Here is a 24,089-nt window from a genome sequence, read left to right on the forward strand (position 1 = left end):
CTTTTTCACCCATTCCCATGCTCAGTCCCTGCTTAAAGAAGTGTGCTTGTGTAAGGATGGCTGGCATCCAACTTTGGCCAGGGTAAGGGCTAAGGTACAGGTATTGTATTTGCTTCTCAGCCCTGACCCTGATGAAGGAGGCTTCCTTCCCTGTGAGAGGAACTTCACATATCCCATGGCTGCAGTGGTGGGTTCCAGATAGTCTCTGTTAGCTGCACTTCTTGCAGTCAAGCACCATGCAATATGGTGTAGTTGATTAGATGGTGTGGGGTGATAGGTTGGACTTCATGATCTCGAAGGTCTTTTTCAACCTGGCTAATTCTGTAATACATATAATAATAAGGGAAGGAAGCAAAGCAACCAGGGTCTTTGCAGCACAGTTGGGGCTGGAGGCCCAAGACATGTAGCATTTAATGTAGTGTCATCAACCAAAACAAATAGCAACATATGCTTCAGTTTCACCTGAATGACACCAGTAACACACACATATGTAAAGTGCTTTATTGCAGCATCAGAATAAAGGATTCTTCTCTATGAAATTTTGTAGGAAAAAAACCCCCACATTTTATATATTATATATAAAAACCACAATCAACTTAAGGAGTGGAAGCTTAGATTTATCACTTAAATAGCATTGAGCTGGACAGAATCTTTGATGGGATATAAAAATAAATGCTTCCTTAATGTCTACTTTTCTCATGGTGCCCTGCAAAACCTCCCAGTATATAAGGTGCTTGTGTGAGGAACAACACTGCTTCGCGTTTCTCATGCTCCACTTCATGCCTGTATCATCTAAAACATAGAGGCAGCAAGGCAGAACAGCCACTCAGCTTTCAACCAGTTCTTCTGAGAGGGAGCTCAAAGCAAGAAATGTTTCTCTTTCCCCTTTGGTGGAAATCCCATTTATTACAGCAATTATAGTTTCTTTTTGGGGGGTCAGACTGGTTGGCATATCCAGTATAAAAAGGAGGAGGATGCAGTCCTCATTATAATAGCACTTCCTCTGAGAGCAGCCAGTCTAACAAATAAATTGGCTGAACTATCAAAAGTTTCCTTCCAGAAAGGCTGTTTGCAGAGGTCCTGCTTCCATGTGTGGGTTCAGTACTGGGGCACTAGGCACATTTAACGGGAGAGTGTTTTAAAGTCTGTGCATTGATGGTAAATAAGCTCTTCTGAGAGTCTGCTGATGTTAACAGCAGACCTGACGTATGATATGGGAGAGGAAATGTGAAGATCCTCTGCTGAATGACAGAAGGTAAAAGCTAATCCTTCCCTGGCCTGGGCCACTCCATTTGTCTGCTTCCTATACAAACACCTCCTTGTTTGTTGCTGAGCCTCCCAGTACATGTGCTAGGCTCCCAGAACCAAGACCCCAGATCACTACCACCCCTTCCTGACCACCACTTTATGACCTAGCTCATTACCAGTCTTTACTAGCCACTCTTTACTAGTGAGAAAATGACCATTTGGACTAGAAAACATCATGAACATTTACCAGGATCTGGGGTTCCATCCATGCTTATTTGGTTATGCCTTCCTTTTCCCCCTTTACATAATACTGATCATGTCAGACTGCACAGCTGCTAGGAAATGGATTGTGTTTGCCAATGTTTTGACAGCACTCATAACTGGAGCCTTGGGAGTATGTGTAGAATAGTATTTAAATAAGGAAGGACAATTCAGTGGTAACTTCATTAATACTTCCATTTTAAGAACAATGAAGTTTTAGGTACTGATGAGCAAGGATGCAATATTCTACCAATAACCAAGGCAAAAGGATCAGCATACTCAACATACATAAGACACTCCCAGAAAGGCTCCCCAGAGTGCTATCAGAAATTCACTGATATTCATGGATATTCACTGGCCCTGGAGCAAGATCATGAAAGAAGGACAAACCCAGCACAGGATAGTCAACCAAGGACCTCTGCATTCAGACAGATGGGTTTGTTGCATTAAAACAGGGAGTAGACAGCAGCCTTGGGTTCAACCTCTAGTCTAGAAATAACTCCATTCTTTTTCATGTGTGCTTGACTTGCTTTTTTTATTTCCTCTGGTGAATAGCATTTGCTAAATAGCTATGAACAGTTTCTCCCAGGTTCAGCCACTGACTGTCCAGGGATGAAGGTGCTTTCTCTACAGGAAACTCAGGAGCTCCCAAAATATGCTGCCATGGACCTGCAAAAAGCTAAATAAAACCCAGGCAAGACCAGAGTGCCAACAGAGAGCATGATGATCCATGATCTGCAGACACCAGGTCAATTGACATTATTAGCATGTGTATATCTTCCTTCTCTGGAGCCACACTTGCTTGCTGCCTCTCTCTGCTGCCCGAGGCCAGCAGTAGACCAGGGAGGGGCAATGCTAGGTGCTCCAAGCAGTCCCTGACTTGCTCCCATCTCTGTGCAGAACTTGGCTCAGTGCTTTTTGCTCCTCCAGCAATGGCACAAGTAGTGGCTGAGCTGTCTCCTGCCCCCCACAGGGCTATGGGTGAGAAACACAGGACTTTGTGCTGAGCTGCATCAAGGGTGCACCCAAGCACTGAAACCTGGGGAGCAGGTGTGGAGGCAGGCTGGTGGTGGGACTTGCATGGGTGCTGCCATCCCAAGCACTGAGGCAGAGGCTGAAATGCACACAGGTGGTGCCAACCTGTGCTGATCAACTCTGAGGCTCACTAGTGTCTAGCTTCGACATCTAGTGTTCCCCTTCACAGCCAAAACTGTGGTGGCAAGACAGTCTGGCCAAAGAAGCCCAGGTGGCCAGTCTCCTCCTGCCTCACATAATTCCTGGACCCATGAAACCCTGATAAGCTTCTCCCTGCTCCTTCCCAACTGAGCATGCAAGAACTTGAGGAGAGGGAAAGCCCTGCCCTTCCCCAGGAGGACCTACCCCCAGTTTCAGAAGCAGATCAGCATGTGCCAGGGCAGGTGTACAGGCAAGAGCAGGCAACTCTGCCTGCAGCAGGCCAGTTCTTCAGATGTAACGTGAGGACAGCATGAGCTAAGGCCATTTCACCCTGCAGAGCCTCAGCTTTCAGCTTGCACTGATATATCATAGAGAATAAAAGCAGATGGGAGCAGCCTCCCATTCACTTTATGTCTCCCATCCCCTGTGGCTCCTTGCATGCCAGCCCAGGCACCCCAGGGTGTGAGACCGCCCTGGGTGGTGAGGCAGGGATCGCATCACAACAACCTCTGGCCCCTTCTGAAATCCGAGGGGGGCTGAGGCACCCTTTTGAGGAGACAAGACAGACAGCACCTCCTCCCCACTCTGCCTGGCGCCAGCAAGGAGCCCACAAGCAGGGCCAGGGTTTTGCCAGGCTGGGCTGGGGTAGGGGCCGGCGGCGGCCCTGGCTCCCGTGAGCGTGGCTGTGGCTAGTACTCCTTGGCTTCTTGCAGCTGGGAGAGGTACTCCTCCTCGGCAGGATTGTCGGTGCACCGCCGCCCGTTGTTGGGGGGCCGGATGGCGTGGTAGCGGCTCCAGTCGCCCTTGCAGAGGATCCAGGGCAGCATGTCCACCTTGTAGTGCAGCTCCGGGGAGAACTCGGTGCTGATGAGGTTGGGGACGCCGGCGCCCTTGCCGCGGGTGATGAGGCGCGTGTGCTCGTCGTAGCAGCAGTGCTGGGCGGCCAGCGTGGTGCTGTCGAGGGACAGCATGGAGCGCAGGCAGAAGCGCGCCGTTGGCTTGTAGATGTCCAGGCGCTCCTTGGGGCCACTGGCGTCCCGCCACTGGAAGCTTTTGCCCCGCTGCTCGTCCTGCAGGTTGACGGCGCTGTAGACAGCCTCCAGCGGGTAGGAGCAGGGGCAGCTGGGCAGATCCGTCAGCACCTTGCTCAGGTACTTGGTGAGAAAGTCGCTCTTGCAGTTCAGCCACTTCTCGCAGCTGTCCACCTCTGTGGGGGAGTGCACCGAAAGGGTGAGGGTGCGTGCAGCCCTGCACCTCGCTTTACCCAGCTGCTATTTGCCTGTGGCCTCACCAGCACCACCAGCAGGTCCCGCAGCTGCCAAGCAGCATCAGCCAGCCTCGTGGGACAAGCTGGACCCAGGCTCTATCACTGAGGCAATGATAGAGGGAAGAGGTTTCATGCCAAGGCTGAGTTGGCCCTTACAGGGGCCTTGCCTGGGGCACCCATTGCTGCAGGGGCCAGGCTGGCTGGCAGCATCATCTCTTGGTAGAGGGCTTGCAGCAGGTTGGCCTCAGCCACTGCACCACAAAGTGGGATTGTTGTACCAGGGCTGTGGGAGGAGCTGGGTTTCCCAGCATGATTCCAAAAGCCTGCATATTTGGGTGACTTAGATCTGGACATCAGATGTAGGAGACCTTAGCAGAGCCCTCCCCACCAGCCAGCTAACATGCCCAGAAGCAGCCCCCAGAGCAAAGTAGAGGTAGATGCTGACCTGAGTTGAAGAGCTCTGTGGTGTTGTCACTTTTGAAAGGTGTCTCCTCTGTGGGGAAGACCATTTCTCCTTCTGCTCCTTGAGACAGGTAAAAAATAAAAACAACAAAGAGCCAGGCTGAACATCAGGAGGAGGAGTACTTTTTTCCCTCCACAAGTGCATCAGACACTATCTGCTTTTACACCCCCTCTGCTATTGCCTTGGTGACAAACCTGTGCCTGGAAGGAAGGGCCAGCAGCAGGACAGACAGCCCCAAGGCTATGGTTATGGCTCCAGTGATGGAGCCAGCTCTCAGTATGTCTCAGGAGAGGATTCCAAGCTCCCAGTGTGAGAAAAACATGAAGAGTCACACACTGAGCAGAGCACCAGCTCTTCCACCCTTGGGCACCATGTAGCTGCTTGAGGAGTCATGAAGGCCCATTGGTCATTACCTCAGATCACATTAGACATAACAAGTTCTTGAAGCATGAGTTATACTCAGCCCACAGTGGTGGGAGACCAGCCCACATCAAGGTAGACAGTGCCCAAGCACTGGTATGGAGGAAGGCTTACCAGGGCAGTGAGGAAGGTCACAGGTCCTTGACTCCGTTGCTGTGCAGGCATAGCCGCAGGACCGAGTCCTCTTCTGGTTGCCACTGCCACAAGTGGTGCTACAAGGGGACCACAGGCTCCACTCCTCCTCATCTTCATAGTCTGTGCATGGCAGGACAGAGTGGTGGACCACAGCAAAGCCTCAGCAGCCACCTGGAACCTCCCTCTAGCTCTGTCCTGTTCCTGGGATGTCATTTACAGGGACACAGAGCCTGGGGCACATGGAGGTGACCAACCATGTGATGCCAAGGGCCAGCCTTGCCCTTGCTGGCAACCTCAGGAAAGCAGCCCCCAAGCAAAGTTCTCACAACTTTGTTGAAGGTTGTACCAACTCAGACAGGCATTGCTGCTCACCCCCATTATCACTGACCCTGCCTGATTCACTGGCCACGATGCTGAAGCACCATGTTAGCAATATTTGACTGCTTTTGGGCTTGTGGCTGTGAAGCTGTAGGAAGGAGCTGCAGTGATGGCCTAGCCTGCCTACCCACTGGCACCTGCCATCAAACCCTCTGCAGCTCCCCTCCTGGGGGATTGCTCAGGTCTGTGGCAAAGGCTTCTAACACTGGTGTCACCATGGGGATCTGAATTGATTACATTTGCCATTAAACATTTACCCTGCATTTCTCATCTGAGCCTGCCTTTGCAGGAGTCCACACTCCTGTCTGACTGCATGCAAGGACAACTCCTGTTGGGATGCTGGGGTGTGTCTGCCTGCAGGCAGCCCATGAGTGCTGGCTTTGCTCTTCAGCATGCTTGCTTAATTTTTAAGTAGGAAATGAACACCACTGTGCTGTGCTCCGTGGTGCAGGGCTGCTCCCCCTGCAGTGAGACAGGGCTGTGGGTGAGGCAGAGCAGCAGAGGGCAGTGCCAGTCTGCAGGGTACTCACCATAGTTATATTTTTCCTTAAAGATCCAGTTCTTCTGCCCAGGCCACCGCTGCTCCCAGTCACCTCCCACTCCACTGAGCATGGACTCCTCCTCATACTCTGCCATGTAATCTTCCTCCTCCTCCTCTTCCTCCTCCTCTTCTTCCTCCTCCCTGTCTCCTACATCCAGCTTCTCATCCTCTTCCTCCTCTTCCTCTTCCTCATCCTCCTCCTCTTTCTCACTGGGGTCGGTGTATTCCCAGAAGAGAGGCCAGAAGAGGTCCTTGTGGGACAACCACTCAGAGGACATCAGGGACCAGTCATTGCTTGTCTCCTTCAACAAGTCCATCTCCATCTCAGCCTGAGGATCATCCACCACTTCAATGGTCACCTGGAGGCCAGATATGAGGCAGGGTAATGAGCCAGGGCACACCTGTGGAACAGACCTACCAGCCCTGAAATGCTGGAGATGCTTTGGGCTACGGGACCATGTGATGGGTGCAGGAGGACTCTTTTCACCTGGAGGGACTGGACAGAGGCAGAGTGGAAGGTGCAGGGATGCTGATGGTCACCCACAGGGACCAACACCACCCTCAGAAATTGACAGGTGACCCCTGTAGAAGCATTTGCTCTTTCTCTGCAGCTCTACAGAGAGGAGCAGGGGGTGGGGTGGAGAGGGTAAGGGACAGGGAGAAGGGGGTAAGCAAATTCCCCTGCCACAGAGTTTGTCTTTGTCAGCTGTTTGCATCAGACAGCTACCAAGAGGACAGATGTCAGTGCCTACAGGAAGCCCACACATGAGTTCTTTCCTCTTAGAGAACCAAATGAGGCTGAGGAGCACATGTGGCACTCACCCATGTGCCCTTGCAGCCCGCTCAGATCTGATCCCTACCTGGATGTTGGGATTCGGGGCACTCAGGTCAACATTGGCCAGCCCCGTCAAACTCTGCAGGTCCAGCACGAAGGGTAGGTTCTGCTCCTGGTCAGTGTTGTCAGGATGGGGCAGTGCTGGGCTCCTGGCTACCTGCTGAGCCACCCCACGGCGCCTGTGCCGCCGCAGGCCAGCCTGCCCACTCCGCCTCAGCCCCCGTGCCTTGCCTGGTGGCGGCAGCTCCTCGTCCCCTGCTGAATGGGGGTTGGATGAGGCAGAGACCTGGAAAAGGAAGAGGCAGTGAGAACACCTCCTTGAGGGTAGCTGTGCAGGGAGCAAAACCACTGCCCAGCAAAGTGGGGTCTGGTCTCCTGCACCAAACAGTTCCTCCACCCCACCTTACTGCAGCATCAGGGCAGTAATTAACCAGGTTCATACCCAGTAGTTTGTGCTATGCCAGGTCTTAGCCCCACTGCATCTGAACAACCTACAAGTCTACTCAGGCTGGTGCTTTCCATTCTGTGACCACTCTCTCTGCACTTTTCTGCTGTCCCACTTCCCATCTCACCAGGCTTCGTACTTCTTGTCCTCCCTTTGTGGCCATTGCTTAGGCCCTGGAGATGGGCAATGGGAAGGGCTGTTTCTGGTCACAGTTACCAGAGCTCATGTTTAATAGTTTTCTGTATTTATATAACAAGTTTATAACACGGGCTTTAGAACAAGGGGAGAAACCTCACCTAAATGTACTGTTCTGTGGTGTTGGTAGTAGGCAGATGACTACAAGCAAGTGGAGTTTAACTGAGATTTCAGCTGCTGCCCAAAGGGTACCACAAAGAGGGAAAGAAACTGCTGGTTGATATAACCCAGCTACCTTCACCTCCTTAGGAAAGGAAGATGCCACACGAACAGGACAACACAACTCACTTGCCAGTGCTGCCAGGGCTCTAAGTGCTGCCGCTGCTGTGGTGGCACGCGGCCTTGGCAGCCAGCCCTGCCCAGGAGGTGCAGGGGGAGTGGGCAGGGAGCCTGGCCAGGGTGGCAGTGCCGGCTGGCCAGGGACACAGGGGGCAGCCAACAAACCCTGCCAACGGCCCGTGCTTGTGCTGAATTCCCATGTTCCTTGTCCTCATCCTCGGCGCACGCTGGCACGCAAGAGCGGGAGTCAAAGGGCCAGCAGGCTCCAGTGCGCCCGAGAAACCAGAGATGGAACAACTGGCAGAGCCCCCCCGCAGCACGGGACGTCCCCGGGAAGGTCTGGGGGGCCCCGCAGCTTCAGGCTGGGAGCAGAGATGCCCTGAGCCCCAGTATCTCCACCAGTGGCTGCCTCTTCCCGGCTGCCCAGCTGAAACCCCCTTTTGTTCCCAAGCTCTCGCCCTTGCGCCAGCCCAGCCGCGGGATTAACGAAGGGAGCGGCATGCCCCCTCTCCACGGGGGACGCGAGAGGCATTTCTACCTGCAATTAGAGCCAGATGGTTCGGGGAAGGACTCCCCTCCCTTTCATCCTGATCACTGGAGCACTTCAAAGGCAGCTGGAGCCTGGCCAGGCTCTCATGAGCTCACACAGCCTGTCCCCAGCCCTGTGCCCGCACATCAAAGCTCGCGACCCCCCTCTCCGGTCCCCGGGGGAGGGAAAAGAGCAGCAGGGACACTGCTGGTCCCTTGGCTGCTGCCCAGAGCGGGCTGTACACAGGGAAGGGCTGGTGACAGACTTCACCAGATGGGGCCGGAGAAGAGAGAGCTGTGGGGAGGAGGGAGCCTGTGTTGCCTGCTGAGAGGGTTTGAGGCTCACCCCTGTCCCTGGCCAGGGAGCTGGCAGCAAATGTAGGCACTGACAGACCCCTCTGCCTGCACCTTCCTCTCCTAGCTCCCTTTACCCCCAACCAAAACCACAACCACAACCACAACAGTTCTGTGAAGGGCCTATGGGAAGAATGCCTGGCTCTGCCATAGCCTGGCTCCCAGTGCCTCAGCCCCCCGCCAGATCTCGTCTTATGCCCAGGGACACCCTGGGAGAGAGCAAGGAGGAGCCCAGGTGGAGCAGAAACCACAAGGGGGGGCGAGCAGGCAAACCTGGCCGTATCCTGGTGTCGGCCACATGACACTGCCCGCCGGTGTTGGGTTTGCTGCCAGCTGCGTGTGCCCAACACAACCCCTGCGCAAGGGGCTGCCAACAGCCCTGCGAGGCTGGCACTCCTGCCTAATTGGCAATGAGCTTATTGAGGCTTGGTAAGCTCATTTCACAGACAACCTAAATTTAATACACATGGAAAGAGAGGTCTCTAGCAACAAGATCCAAGCTTACCCAAGGACATCAGAGCAAGTAAGGCAGGAACAGACTCCAAGTCTCTAAGTTTACACCCAGTGCCTAATTCAGATTTTATGCCCAAACAAACTCAAGAAATTCAGAGTACTGCTCCCACTGGGAAAATACAAAACTGCCCCAAGGGGACTGGATGTGAGTGTTGTAGGGTGACCAGAGCTCCATTTACTCCCAAATCCTCCAGAGGCAAAAGGAGTCTGTGGGGTTGTCCACACTGCATAGCCTAGAGTCTTTCAGCAACAGTCACTGCACCGTACCACCCAACCCTTCTCATGTCTGCATCGCTCTGAAGCTTCGCTTGGTTAAAATTTGTCCCTGTATCAGAAATCCCTCTTGAGCAAGGTCCTGCTCAATGCCCAGCCCCTGCTGATCAAGCCATGGGTTATGATCAAGCAAGGTCCTGTGATGCCTAGTGCTCTCACTGGGTCAGTGCATCCGTGGCAATACGATCCTGATGGGTAGATGTGTCTTCTCCCTTTCACCACAGGGCTTCTGCCAGCCACACAGGCAGCTCCCTTCAAGGGTCACACTCCTGTGTGACACCTACCTTCTCTTCTGCCCTTAAGGCCTAGGCAACAGATGGATAAGGCAGTCAAGCCTGGAGCTAACTCACAGCAGTGTGTTAGCTAAGGGAAAAGCTGGCCCGACCAGAGTGAAAACTCCACTCCCCTGCTCTCCATGGAGTGCAGGGGAAAGGCTGCAAACCTTTGCAGAGTTGGTCATTATTAGCTCCCTTCTCCTTCTGCCACTGTGGAAGGACACTTGCCTCCACACTTCAGAAGCAGAGAGTGCAGTACTGGAAAGCCACCAGTGTCTCATGGTCGAGCTCCAGCCTTCTGCAACCAGTCAGCACCAGCTAAAGGAAAAAGCCAAAAGAGGAACTGCCTCAGTGTCTCCTGCATATACTTGGGATATCCTGTCTGGCCAGGAATAAGGTTTTCCAGGGTAGGGGCCCAAGAGAAACTCTGGGATAGCACTCAAGACAGACCATGTTTAGACCAAAGGCTATAAGCAGGATCACACCCTCCTTTCTGCCAGCCCAGGAGCCCTTCTCACATAGCCTGGGCTCTCCCACATGTAGCACTGACTACCAAAACACCTTGGGGCACAAGCTCAGCAACAGTGTTAGGAAGGGGAACGAACTTGTCAGCAATTCACCCCAGTGTCATGTCTACTTTGTATGTAACACAGACAACAGAGCATGTGGAAAAAGTGTGGGGAAAGGCCACACATCGTTTCTGCAGAGAATCCAGGCTGGCATTTTCCCATTTTTAGTCCATACACCTCTATTAAAATTGCTTGGAAGTCTGAAGATGGAGAAGAGAGCAACCACAAAATCATTTCAAGGGATGGAAAAACTTCACCAGTGAAAGATGTATAATCCAATTTGTTTGTCATGTTAAAGAGAAAGGAATGACTTGATTTCCCAGTTCTTTAAGGCAATAATCCATCAGACACCAGAGACTCTCTAATCCAGAACAGAAACACATAGTAGGAACCAATGTGCCTGAGTCCAAGCCAGATAAATTCAACTGAGGAATAAAGATCGTGCTTTTAACACTGTAGGTGATTAACCACAGGAACAAGCTAACAAGGGAAGTGGAGACAGTCAAATCCATGTCACTGGGCTCAACACATATGCACTGCATCTGTGCTAGGAAAGAAATTCAAGGATCTACTGTTTTCTTCTGGTCTTAAAAATCTGTGACTTTGCTACAAACTTCTCTAAAGACTGAACTAACTCCTAGGGTAAGAAAGCACAACGACCAGTGCTCACGTGCTATAGGTCTTAAATAAACGTGATTAGAGATATGACATCTCAGACCCTACAGCAGGTTAAAACCTGAAAACATCAACAAGACTAGTCTCTGTACTGCACTGCCCTTTGGCAACCAGGGACACCACTATGCTGCTACTACAACCACAGGTACTTTTTTCCTCCAGCACGTTCCTCAGCAACTCTGCAGGCCCAGCAGCTTGCCAGCGAGCCCACCAGCAGGGCTCTATGTAACCACATACACCGCTGAGCAGAGCTGCTCTTCATCATGGGGTTACATCCAAGCCAAGTGCACTCACCACAGAGAGAAGCACTGCTGGAGCCTGCAGTGCCTGTGCATTAGCAGCTTGGAGCAAGCGAGTCCCCAGCATAGGACAAGCTCAGAGGACACGGTTTCTACCCACACCTATCCTGACCCAATTAGCAAGCGCACAAACTTGTTGATCTTGAACCAAAGCAAGCTGTGCATATGGGACTCAGATCAGTGGCAATGTCCAGGCCATGCTTTGGGCTTAACCCTGCAGTGAAAACAAGGATGTATTCCTTAAACACCGACACCGCACTGGGCTTAACTGTAAGGAATGGGGGGGTGGGGTGTTGCTAATTCATTACTGCTTGTGTTAGATTTCCTTTGAACAGTTTACCATGTTGTACTGAAAGAAGACTCCATGAGAAGAACTATTGATGTTTTCCTGGATAAAGCTGAGTCTACACAAGTGTCTTCTGACTCCTTCCCCCAAGCTCTCTCCAACATCATTTTAAAATCTGTCCCACAGTGTGTGGCGAACTTCCCCGCTTATGAACCAGCCAAGTACAAGATAGAAACCATAACTTTAAAAAAATCTGTTTATTACCATAAAACTTTGCCTTCTATATTCACTTAAAGGAGGTACAGAGATCTGGAGAAAGATTAAAATAAATAAATAAAAAAAAAATGATCTTTGAACTGAAAGCAGGCAGGAAAAACTCCAGAGCAGAGGTTTATTACACAGCTATGGAAGCAGAAGGACACTGGCTGCTTGCTTCAAAAAGAAGCCCAGCCTGTCTGGGGGGAAGCTCTGGGGCTGTAATTTGCAGAAAGGCTGATGGAGGTTTTTGCTGGTGGGAGTGGGAAAAAGGGGAGGTTTTTCCAGTGCTAACAAGTAACACTGTTAAGTGTGTTTAAAACAAAGGAAGGTTGAACAACAGGGTAATAACAAGAATCATAGAGCCACACAATTTAAAGGGTTGGAAGGGACCTCAAGGTCCCGCCTCAGTGCTGGGCATGCTCTCTTCTTCATGACCCCACCACAGACATTGCTTAAAGAAAGGTTTGGGTTTTTCTAGCCCATCAGGCTGAGATCACTTCAGCCTCCTGAGGGCTGCAGTTTCATCTTGGTGGCTCATAACCCACTGACCAGCACACAACCTGTCTTTCAGCCAGATGGAAAATCCACTGGACGCACATCAGGCAAGTGATCTCTGCTCAGTTCATCACCTGCTTAACATACTTCCCAGAGTACCAGAGTGTAGCATGCGTCTAGAGCTGTCAAGAGCTGGGTGGGTACTTACAAGAAAGCAGGGAAGAAGGTGCCACACAGTCCCTGTTACTTCCTGTAAATCCTCCCAAGCCACAATCCCAACAATCAGTCACAACACCTTTAGACTCAGAGGCAGGTGGTTTAGCAGGAGCCACCACTCAGGGTTTTGGCAGGTGAGCTCTGGAAGATCTGCCAGAGGTAACTTAAGGCAGTGGACACCTTCAGCTGTCTCCCTCGTCTTCTGTCTTCGGTTACACTCCTGCCCATAAAGGGGCTGTGGCACATGTAAAGGGCAAGACCATGATCTTCTAGCTGCTTTACTCACTGGTCTACCTCAGGATCAACTTGATCTTGAGTGATGGTTTGGGGATTTTTTAAAAAAATAAAGACAAAACCATCTCCCATTAGGTTTTGAGAGAGCTCTGCACATGCTGATGGAACAGACAAAGCACTTGGTCATCACACTTGCATGGGCAGATCCTGTTTATGACAGATCAGTGGGAGCCAGCAGCAGACTGGGCTGTGTGGATCATTATTATGCCCTCATGATTACAATCTTCATGCAGTTAAGAGCCTATGAAACCTCTCTCTTTTCTAACTAGCTTCATCACAACTGTCTTGAGTAGGAAGCTGCAGGAGGCAGCAAAGGCTTCCTCATGTCTCATTCATTTTCAGAACTCACATTTATTTTCACGTCTCATGACTGCAACAACAGGAGTAACAAAACTCTTTCCAGAGTTGGTGACTTGGTTGCTCCCGAGGCAGAGTCAGCCCTGGAGCAGGAGACACCACAGCAGAGAGAAGCAGCAGCATGTGGCACAAGGAGCCAGGACATGGCATAGTGGACCTTGTGCAAGATCAAAAACGGGTGGTTGGCCAGGCTGCTGTCAGTGCTCCTCCCAACATGTTCTTGTCGGCATCACCCAGCCCCTCTTGCTGCAGTCAGCTTTCCTGTGGGCACACTAATGAGTAACTTGCCCATGGCATCCTTGGCCAACTCCTCAGGTCACTTGTGAGACACAAGGACAAGAAGGAGCTCAGCCGTTATACTTCAGTGAGGTGCTTCTCTAGCATAAATATCTTTCCCCTCTTCAATATAAAACCAAATCCTGTAAACCCCTCATTTTGCAGACAAACAAAATTACCTGTGCCAGGTCTCTTGGGTACCCTGTGGCAAAGGCAGGAATAGATGCAAGTCTTCCATGTCATATTTGGAGAAGGATCTCAGGAGTATCTACCACAGACCAGTTTCTCCTCCCCACCTGCCCCACAGGAGGAGCTGCCCTGCCTCCCACACAGATGAACCAAGCAGACTTTGCAATGGAGGACATGCAGCACCTAATTAGCACAACTGACACATCCCAGCACAGCAGCTGGGGCTGTCCTTGCACTGAAGACTCTGCCTAAGTGCATAGGTCCAAGGGATGACCTTTAACAGATAGCACCTGCTGCAAGGAGCCCAGCTGGCAGCAAGACACCCTTACCTGAGGAGAAAAGTATCCTTGAGACTTATGCTGCAGACAGGACAGCTTGGAGCTGCCCAGATGGGGCACAGCTGTGGGTATGGGAGCAGGGTCCCTGCAGGGACTGCACAGAGAGGTCCCCTGGAGAGGTTAACAGACACACATCCATACCCTCTGGTGCTCTCTGGAAAATGCTCCTGCTAGGGCACATGTTTTCCATTAACATAGCTGAGTTGTAATGTGCATAAGCTCTTAATGCCTCAGACTAGGTGCTGGTAACTTGTTCCAGCTCCGAACCTCCTGTGCTTCAGTAACCATTAACTTGTTCCAGCTAACGATCCACATTTGTTAGGCTGCACACCATAGCCCTCAGACTGCTCCAGCTGCTGCTCCCCTCCCTGCTGCAGCCCAGGCAGAACTGCAAACAAACGCAGAAAGCGGAGGGATCAGACCAATGCCAGCATCCCCCTGCCCACCCCAGAATGCAAGAAGAGGTTGCAGTGTAGGGGAACACAGGGCAGACAGGAGTGCAGGGGGCACCTACTGCCCTTGCCCCATGCCAGACACACAGGCTGCCTGCTCCATGCAGGCAGCAGGACAGGGAACACATCCCACCAAGCAGATGGAAATCCATCAGGCACCCCTTCAAATACAGACAAAATGGGCACCTGAGCTGGACTTGAAGCGTCTCCATGCCCTGCATGGGAAGGGATCCAGATAAGGACACTGCATCTCAGTCTCCTGAAGGAACAAAGTGGAGGGACTCACAGCCAACAGCCCCTTATCCAGAGGCTTGGCTGCAGTTTCCCAAAGCAGTGGCTCCCCTCCCCGCCCTGTGGCAGGATATAATGACTCTTGCACACCAGCATGGAGTGGAGAAAGGATCTGGGGCATGGAAACCTTCCTCTCCATCTCCAATCTGTTGTTCATAACTCATTTGTTCATAAGCTTTTCCAGGACAGCCCCTGCTACTTCTAAGTGCCTCACCAAAAAAATAATTACTTTTTTTTTCCCCCAGGAGACAGGAGTCTGAGGCCTGAAGGACTGCAGAGGCAACTCCAAAGTCAGAACAAAGCTAGGGCACATCCAAATGGGGACACCTGCTTTCCCAGCATCTTAGCCTCCAGTTGACCCCTTCTTTTTTTTCTGGCCAGTCACTTCCCAGTGGGATCTCAGCTGTAACCTCAGGGCCCATCCCCAGCATGGGCACAAATGCTCAATAGCTGAGTTGTAATCCCAGGTGCAGGGGAATCCAAGCTGACCCCAAGATGCCCACAGCATCTTGAGGCAGTCCCAAATTTGCTCCACTGGAGGCATGAGGGGGACCACTCTGCAGATGATCCCCAGGAGAGAACCAGAAGCAATCCCCAATGGGAGATCTTTGATTTTTACGATGCAGCCAGCTTAACCATGTAACATAACCACAGTGCTCCTGGAGTGGAAGGAGTAGGGGAAGCAGTGCACATGAATACATCTGTACACCTTGTCTTGCTGGAGGTGCTGCACAGCATAGCACAGGATTTTAGCTGCTGTGGGAGTGACTGCAAGTAAAGGGGAGGGCAGAGAGGGCAGCAGTGGGGAAGAGGACAACCCAGAGGTGAAGAGGTTCCAAATCTCCACTGGTGGAACACCTCCTAGCCACTCCATAAATACTATCCCCTTGTCTGGCAAGCACCTCGGGGCTCTGCTCACAGGAAAGACGCAGGGCTGTCTTAAGTGCCATAGACTGAGGCTGCTGGGACTGGGATGAGGACAGCTCATCTGAAGAACACAGTACCTGTGCCATACACCAGCCTCATCCTGTGCCCTGTGTGATGGAGACTCCCTTGGCTGGGGACATGTTCCCAGCCCTGCCTCACACCCCAAGTCCCACACACCAGATAAGGCCCTGGTAGACCAGGCCAACCAACAGCTTCTAATCCAAGATAAACCCATGTCTTGCAACCACCTCTCCCCTGCATGCATGCATGCTTTGTGGCCATCCACAACTGAGTCCCTACCTCATGCCCATCCAACAGTGTGGAAGGGAGCAGAAGGCAGCAATTTACTACAGGTTGTTCCCTTTGAAGCTGTATGCTTCCTCTGGAGACTAAAACAACCTGCAGTCCAGGAAGCATTGTTTCCCTTCACACCAAGAGCCACCTGGGACTCAGAAGCAAGCAGGTCACCATCTTTTTAGTGTCTTCATCTCTTAAATACTGAGATGGAGTGTATCTCATAGCAGCTTCTCAGACAAGCTCCAGGAGTCCTTACACACAGGGAATGTGCAGAAACTGAACCCCTTGAAAGCATCTGACAGCACAGTGAAGGTTTTCTGCAAAAATGGTCTACCAAAAAACCCCACCAAAACAACCAACCAACCAACCAAACAACAACAAAAAACCCTCTTGCACTTTTGCAAGCTTCTGTCTGAAACAGAAACATTTTTACATTGAAACATGGCTGCAACCTCTCTGCTGCTTCTTGGCTACAAGCGCCAGCATTTTATACAAAAAACAAGCTTCAGGCTGACAGCATTAGGGGAGCTGGATGACATGGGCCACCTTGCTGTCATGACTGCAGCTCACACTGTCCTCAGGCTTCCCTACGGGAAGTGTCTGGGTATCTTGTTTTGGGGATTATTCTGTGTGGAAGAATATTTATTGATACTGTGAAAAGCAGAAGATCCCTGATTTGCACTCCCTAGGCCTGCGACACTGAGAAGAGGAAAAGAGGAATTAATCCCCAGTACACTCCCACTATCACCTTGCTGGGCTTGGAGGCAGGAGGACACCCCAGCCCGGCAGTTTTTAAGGAGGTCTGCAAGAACCAGGCACTTTTGGGAACCCAGAGAGAGGGCCAGGCAATGCCCTGTGGAGCGATTTATGCCTAATCTCTTCCCCTTACATGTGCCTTTTACAGGAACCCCTTTGACTGTGACAATGGGAATGCAGCAGACCTATTTATGCAGTGAAAAGGGAAGAAGCCCCCATGTCGGGCAGCTTCCCTACACCCGGCTCTCTTTTGTTTCTGCTCCTGCCTCAGCCCCAGGGCGGGAGGGTTTTCAACTGTGTTGACTAAGATAATTTGGCACTTCTCAAAAGGAAATTTGCTACAAAGGGCGAAGTACCTCCCAGTGCACAAAGAGCCCCTTTCAGAGCGGAAGGATGCTTCAGTGCACGTTTTGTACCCGCAAATCCGACCTCCGCCAAGGACAAAGCCAGGGACAAGAACGCTTAATTGCTGAAGAAATGAAAAGGTAAAAAGCACATCCGCAGACAAAATGACTCTGCTACTGACACAGTCCGCAGTGGCAGTGCAGGCAGCCAGCACCGACCCCTCCGGAGCGGGCTGCAGCGCGGCGAGGTGTCCCCACGCAGGGCAGGCATCGGTGACAACGCAACCCGGAGACCTGCAGCAGGGCCAGACGGCTCTGAGGAAAGCGAGACCCTCTCCTCGACCAGACAGCCTGGGTGATCCAAGGGGGACCGAGATCTCGGGGAGGCACATGAGGCTCCTGGGCACGCAGGAGCCACTCCCAGACTGCTGACCCCTCCGGTGGTTTTCCTAGGCAGAGTCTCAAGGCTACGTTAGGGCTCTCAAATGACAGGTCTACCCCAACTTACAGTCTCCTGACAAACTCCTTGAATGGTTGAACCCCCAGTTGGTATTTCCCTTTAATGCTTTTTATCTAGTACAGCCATGCCACATCACCTTGTCGCTCCTTCCCTCCCTGCTTGCTGGTAGCTCCAGTCAGGCACCATGTCACTGCTGTACATTTAGTTCTTCAACATTCTTCTGCACTCAGACTCTCCATATACTGCAGCCAATGATTTTTAATCAGCAAGCTGAACCCCTTGGTGTAGATCTTCAGTTTTAAATGTGGCTCCCCATCACAACTCTTGCTGCCTGATGTAATCGGCAAGTAACACTGTTGTTCTTTGTTTCCTTATGTCTCAGGGGCCAGGAGCCAGCCATACCAGGTGCTGCACAAACCCACTGATTTGCAGGCAACTACAGCCCTTATGCTACCTTTGATATTTCTTTGTTGCCCTTCATTATCTCTTATCACAGATCCCAGATTTGCTTAGCTCACAGTCTCGGAATAGGGGAACTCCAACAGCAAGCTCCAGCCTGGATTCCCACCCTGCTCCTGTGCCTCAGGGGGCTCGCTGCCATTGCTTTTGGCACCCTCAGAGTAATTTGCTCCTGTGAAGAAGAACCAAACAAGCCCACTGGAGCTGGACTGGGCAGCTTGGACCCTCCACACAATAGCTCAGGCTTCTCTGTGACTGCTGAGACACTCACTACCAACACTCCCATCACAGTTACCACTGGCAGTAATATTTCCACGCAGTTACTGAAGCAGTTGTGTCGGTTCACACAGACCTGTTAATTTCTAACGTTTAAATTTCTAGTGTATCAGAATATTAGCTATTTCTCTTTACTAGAAGAGCACTGGAACCAACAGGTAGCAGCCAGGAAGAATCCAAACATCTATTAGTAATGCTTAAAGGCAATCCTCTGAAATCCAGTGAGTTTATCAAAACTTAGTTTGCATTTAACCCCCTTGACTTCATAAATAATCAACCCATTAAGTAATGTGATGAGATGTCCTTTGTCTCCACAAGGGACATAAGCTTTTCCAAGTACTCAGTTATCCAAATCCAAAGAGCACGGATCTGTGCTTGGACCTGTCACATTTCTGCCCACATCAGTCTGTAATGCATTCAGCCTGCAGAAGTGCTTCTGAAAACCCTGCTGTACACCTGCCTGCTGCTTTGGAGCTCATCTGCCTTCCCAAACAACACCAAAGATTCTTTGAATGAGCAGGTATCTTCTTTCATTAGGTTTAAGCCATAGTTTGGAAAGAAAGTATTCAGCCTTTTCAACTTCCAGACAAACAGACCGAAGAAATAGCAAACATTCTCACTATATCTGTTGTTTATACTGGACTCAAGCAAATTGTTTCTGCAGTATCACTGCTGAGAAAATGTAAATGTAAGTGCTTGCTCCTTTGGCAATGGCTTGAAGTAACAGATTCTGATTGAGGTACAGGGCTTTGAGACATACCAATGTGCCTACTGCTCAAAGATAAAGCATCTGCTCCCTCCATCCTGCCTTCAATTACAAGACATTCTAACTCATAAATGTACTGAGAACCTTAATGATTTTCATTTTTTCCAAATTGTTTTAGCATAGAAGTTCAACTCTGAGGATCAGCAGATCTAAACCAAGAAAAAATGCTTTAAATAAAGATGTTAAATTAAACCAAGTCCAAGTTATGTCATTGTTTAATGGGTTTGATTGTCTATCTGCTCTGCCACATTATTTCTATTTTTCTTCTCCTGCCCCCCTTCATTCTACCCACATCTGCAGGGCATTACCCAGAGTGTAAGCAATACTCCAGCTGTGGCTGCCCTGCTGCCATAGAGACAGGACCTATCAGCGCTGCAACAGGAACCATCTGTGCATATGACCCAAAATCACTCTGGATTTTTTTTTCTTAAACACCATACTGCTGTGCTTGTGTTCAGGCTTTAGTTCAAACAGCCAGGCACTACTACTCCAAATTCCCCCCCACATACACTAGAAACAGAAGATTTCCTCCAAAAATGCAGCTAAAAGACACATACCAATACCTACTGCTTTCCCCCTGCTGTGTGAACTCTGCAGCCAGTACCCCAAAGGGACATGTGTGCATGGGATCACGGAGAGATCCCCAGTGGAATCCATTCTTCATCTTCCTCCTTGCTCTTCACCTCCACCCTCAAACCTTTGCCTACAAACTTCTTGTATGTTTTTATTTCTGCAAGAAGCAAATGGGACAGAGGCTGTGCTGTGTAAGTGCCGTATGTGATCTTTGGCTGGTCACACAACGTTGCCATTCACAACCATTCACAAAATGGACTGACAGCAGCTCACCCCACTTCCTGATGTATTTTAGGCATCAGATTAAAAAGGAGCCTGAGATTGCACTGCAGGGTCCTATGGTGAAAACCTGCACAGCTTCCTAATATGTAGTTTGTCCCTATCCTATGTGCCCTGACACAGGCCTTCTGTACTTTCCTGGATTTCAAGCCATAAATTTCTATTCCCTCAGCATCTGGAGCCTGAGTACACTCTGCCTGGCATTTGTCTGGTGATTGAATCACTACCTGTGTCAGTACTTGAAGCTTCATAAGCAAAGTACAGCATCAAGATGGTATTACCAGTACTGCAGCACGTAATATCCACAGCAGTCCTGTTGGCATATGCATGGTCCACACTCCAGACAAAACTACTACCATGCTCGACTGGCGGTACTTGGCTGGATGCAGCCCATGTTCTCTCTTGTCTGCTGGCCAGGCTTTCCATGCAGCAGAGTCCTTCTTCACATTTGCTCCCTGGATTTCATGCTGCAGTGAAGTTAGCACATCCATCAGGAGCTCCCAGCATGACTTCTCCACAGATCAGCACGATGTTTTGGTAATAACTAATGGTAAGGTATATGCCCATCACTCAGCATCTCCTCTGCCAGTGTGATGCTGCAGATCAAATCTGCTCCTTCTCATACTGCTATGTACCACCAGCAAGGGCTGCACTGCTCTTACCCTGTCCTGCTCAGCCTCCACCTATTGCCACTTTTCCCACTTATTCCTGTAATCCACTTTTAGCAGCAGCATTTTTTCAAAAGGTAACTTTAAAATACAGCTTTGCTGACTGAATTATTTTTCTCCAGCAAACAGTTTCGAGATGAAAACAGCTTGTTTTAAGCGTCCACTTTTCTACCTTATTCAAATTCTTCTCCTTCTCCTCTTGATAGTTTGCTTCTTCCCTATTCCCTTCCTGCCATCCTCATCAGGTCTCATCAGTTGGTTCCTAGCCTGACCAGTCCCCTCACTGCCTGCTTAAGTTTCACTTTCCACAATCCGTGCTCCCAAGCCAGCGCTGCCAGGACGTGGCTCTCAGGACGGCGAGGCAGAGCCCCGGGACTTCCCCCTGCTGTCTGTAAGGGCTCTCAGGGCCTCCTGCCCGAGGAACGCCGGACCGGGCACAGGCCACCGCTCCGGGGGATGTCGACAGGGCGCTGACTGCCGGTCTGAGAACGCAACATGAGCACTCCGGAATCTGCCCCAGGGTCGTCCCAGCGTGAAGGAGAGATGGTGGCTGAAATCCGCCACGTCTTATTTTTGTAGTAGCGGAGTTTTGGAGTTCCTGGCAAGCCACCAACCTTGCTAATTTTACTGCAGGTTGGGCCGCGGCTGCCCTCCCCTCTCCTCTGAGGGCTGTTGCCCCCTGCAGGCAGCGGATCTTCTCGGGCGCTGGGTCCCGGCACTCGGCCCCCATCTCAAAGCACCTAAACTAGACCCTTTACTGCAGCATCTGTGAAATGCGAAGACCTGAGGCTACCCGGAATTCTCAGAAGCCAGGAGAGGGTTCTGCCCCACAGCGAGTGAAGAGCAGCCCAGGAGCGGAGGGGCACGAAGCGCCGCTTCTCCTAGCTGCTGCCGCGGGGACACGTGTTGCGTTCTGCTCCCTTCCGAGCTGTACGTGATTCCATTGGAGACCCAAGGGAATCACGACGACTGCCCAGGTGGCCGGCTGCCCGCCTCAGCCTGCGGAGGGCTCGCCCCAGCACCCTCCTGGCTCTCCATCCCTCCCTCCCTCCCCAAAATCTGCCTTACCTCCGCCAGCTTAGAGCTTCTCTCCTTCGGGCTGTTGCTGCGCTGTTTCCTCACGGGCAGTCCTCTTACGGCAGCCAGGAAAGTTGTCAGACAGACGAAGCCGAGGATGAGCAGGACTCTCCCTCTAATCACAGGCATCTCTCCCTGCCTCTCACCCCACCTCGCACGCCCAGGGCAGGCGGCCCGGTAGCACGCCCGCCCGCGGTGCTGCTAAACCCGTCCCTCCTCGAGGGAGCGAAAGGAGCAGGGGGGAAATTTTAAAAAAGAAGAATATATAAAATATCGCAGACGGGAAGTGCAGTTCCCTGCGGGTGCGGGCAGGGACCGAGGCAGGGTCTGCCGGTCCGGACCGCTCCGCTCCCTCTGATCTCTCTTGCAGTTTGCCGAGCACGTTTCGGTGTCGCTGCTCCCCCGGGCTCGGCTGCCGGTGCCACTGATGCTGAAGGATAACTCTGAAAAGCTTCACAAGTGTGTGCGGGGGGGAGGGAGGGGAGAAGAGGGTTTCGCCTCTCCACCCCCCTGCCTAATCCTTTCGGCAATCTGATTTCTTATCTTCCTCTTCTCCTCCCCCCGCCGAGTCACTCTCCGGTGCTGCAGCGGCTCTTTAGTCAACGCCGGGCACCGGAGGGCGGGCGGCTGCTCCCTGCCGAGAGGCTCCTTCTCGCATGAAGCGCGGTCAAGCCCCTCCTGGGCGAGCAGCGCGGCAGCCGGCCTCGGGCACGGCCCCGCCGCGCCCCGGCCCAGCTCGGGGGCTGCCGGCGCTGCCAAGCCTCCTCCCAGCTACCTCCGAGCGCTGTCCCCTCCGGGGCGCCGCCAGCCGCTCCTCCCCTCCCGGCAGCTGCATGGCCCGGGCGGGCGCGACCCCCTCTACCCGGCGGTGCCGGCCCGGCTCGGGGCTCTTTGTTCCGCTCTCGGGCGGCGGCTCGCCTCGCCTCGGCGGCGCCGGCCTTGCACAAGCCTCGTGGCACCGGGGCGCTTCCCTCCGGGGAGCCCCGCCGCAGCGCCGGGGCAGCGCCCTCACGGCGAGCGGGGCGGGGCGGCGGCGGGCTCCGGCGCGGCCGCACGAGGCGGGGAGGGTGGAGGGGCGGGAGCCGCGTCGGGGCTGGGGACTCAGCCGCATCGAGGTTTCGGAGCCTCCCGCCTGGCCCTCAGGAGAAGCAGATTCAGTGCGAGGAGACAGACTCCGCTTGCTAACGTCTCCCCCCTGCCCGTATCCCAGCAGCGCTGGGGCCGCTCCGCTGGTGAGCGGGGACGGGCCACCCCCGACCTGGGCCAGCCTGTGGCAGGCAGAAATAGGGCTCTGTACTCCCCGGTGAAAGCTCCGGCTGTTCCCGAGCTGCAGAAGGAAGTTTCCATCACTCAAAATAAGTTTTAATATTTGATCTGCTCTCTCCTGCGCCGGCAACATCTTTTCTCATCCCCAAGACCCGTTGGAAATATGGCGAGGCTGTTTCTTTGAGGTCTAGGGAATATCTTTTCCAGGATCTCCACATCAGCCTGTAGCAGAAATTATTACGAAGGAATTACTAGGGAAAGACACTTGAAAGGAGGTTTTGGAGGCCTCTGAGGAAAAGTGCCAGTCCTGGCCCAGACCCCAGAAGGGGACACCTGAAAAACAACAAGGCAAGCATTTCTGTCTGGTCCCATTTCTGCACCCACAGCTGAAATAGGACCTGGCACCTCCTTTTCAAATACCGACATCTGGTTTATGCAAACTCGGGGCTAAGATGAATGGAAGGAAGTATTTAAAACAAGGCACAGACTGCAAGGGACATGTGAGGTCAAGAATCCCATGCATGATGGATCAAACATCTCATCTTTTCAAACATCTCATTAGCAGCCTGACAGTTGATAGCCTAACACTAACAGCACCCAAAGGTAGCAGCCTTGCTGCCCAGCATAGCCAGCTTCATGAAGCTAGCACAGAGGTATGGCGGGCACTGCAGCTCAGGAACAGTAGTAACCTCTGCAGACCTGTCTCTCCCCAAAAGAAGCAGCCTCTCTAGACTGTGCATCAGGGCTGTTGCTCTATGATGGACCTGAGACTGAAAAGCAACACCTGAGTGTCCATCTCACTTGCAAGGTTTCCTGCCTCTGGAGCCCAAAGCTGTGGGCAAACACTGATCTCTCTGAGCTCTCAAGCAGGCTATGGTTTTACCCAGCTACTCCAATATGAAACTCATGTGCTGGGTTTGGTTTTGGCTTTATTTTTGAGGGGGTGGGCAGGGGAGGGGTAGAAGAGGTGGGAAGGAGGGGGAAAAGAGTTTGGTCTCCCTATCAGGGTAAAAGACTCATTAGCATCAAGAAAAATAAATACATCACAATACAGTTTTTATTTTATGTTGGTTTTTTTTAAAGTTTTTATTATGCAGAACATAGAATATATTTGAATGGATTTTTTTTCCCCAAGCATTTTTTTCTCCAAGTGTTTGGTTTTTGTTTTTAAACATGCATTGTTATCTTTTTAAAGCCAATATACCATCCATTATTTTTTTTTCCCCCTGCATATGGAGCATCCAACTTCATATTAATCCCAAGTGTAAAAAAAATTAGACATCTGGCATAAAATATTTTTTTTGGGGAAGCCCATTTAAAAATTTTATCTAAAATGTCTTATCTACAAAAAAATTCCATA

At 51.6% G+C, this 24,089-nt stretch overlaps 1 protein-coding gene across 2 annotated transcripts; it reads right to left on the reverse strand.

The window, feature by feature from the left end:
- Positions 1 to 478: 478 nt before the first annotated feature.
- Positions 479 to 22,439, reverse strand: ISM2 (isthmin 2). 2 transcript variants are annotated; one of them, XM_068148658.1, is made up of 6 exons: positions 21,455 to 22,439; positions 6,750 to 7,010; positions 5,879 to 6,248; positions 4,950 to 5,090; positions 4,398 to 4,469; positions 479 to 3,892 (listed from the first exon to the last, which is right to left on the reverse strand). In XM_068148658.1, exons 1-6 carry the CDS (start codon positions 21,590 to 21,592, stop codon positions 3,375 to 3,377), a joined length of 1,500 nt encoding a protein of 499 aa, XP_068004759.1. In that variant the 5' UTR covers positions 21,593 to 22,439; the 3' UTR covers positions 479 to 3,374. The 2 variants fall into 2 exon arrangements, with proteins under 2 accessions (XP_068004759.1, XP_068004758.1); XM_068148657.1 differs by having other exon boundaries at positions 4,398 to 4,475.
- Positions 22,440 to 24,089: the final 1,650 nt, after the last annotated feature.

This window comes from Melanerpes formicivorus, unplaced genomic scaffold (genome assembly GCF_026170545.1).
Source record: "Melanerpes formicivorus ecotype bairdi unplaced genomic scaffold, bMelFor1.0.p_v2 SCAF_17, whole genome shotgun sequence".
Classification (NCBI taxonomy): Eukaryota; Metazoa; Chordata; class Aves; order Piciformes; family Picidae; genus Melanerpes; species Melanerpes formicivorus.

Bases quoted from the DNA above. Each gene is read 5' to 3' on its own strand.
- ISM2 (XM_068148657.1), bottom strand. From the start codon at position 21,592: ATGCCTGTGATTAGAGGGAGAGTCCTGCTCATCCTCGGCTTCGTCTGT. The intron at 5,091-5,878 runs GTGAGTACCCTG...TGCCATGCACAG, and splicing joins TAAGGAAAAATATAACTATG to ACTATGAAGATGAGGAGGAG. The intron at 3,893-4,397 runs GTCAGCATCTAC...ACTCCCCCACAG, and splicing joins CACAGAGCTCTTCAACTCAG to AGGTGGACAGCTGCGAGAAG.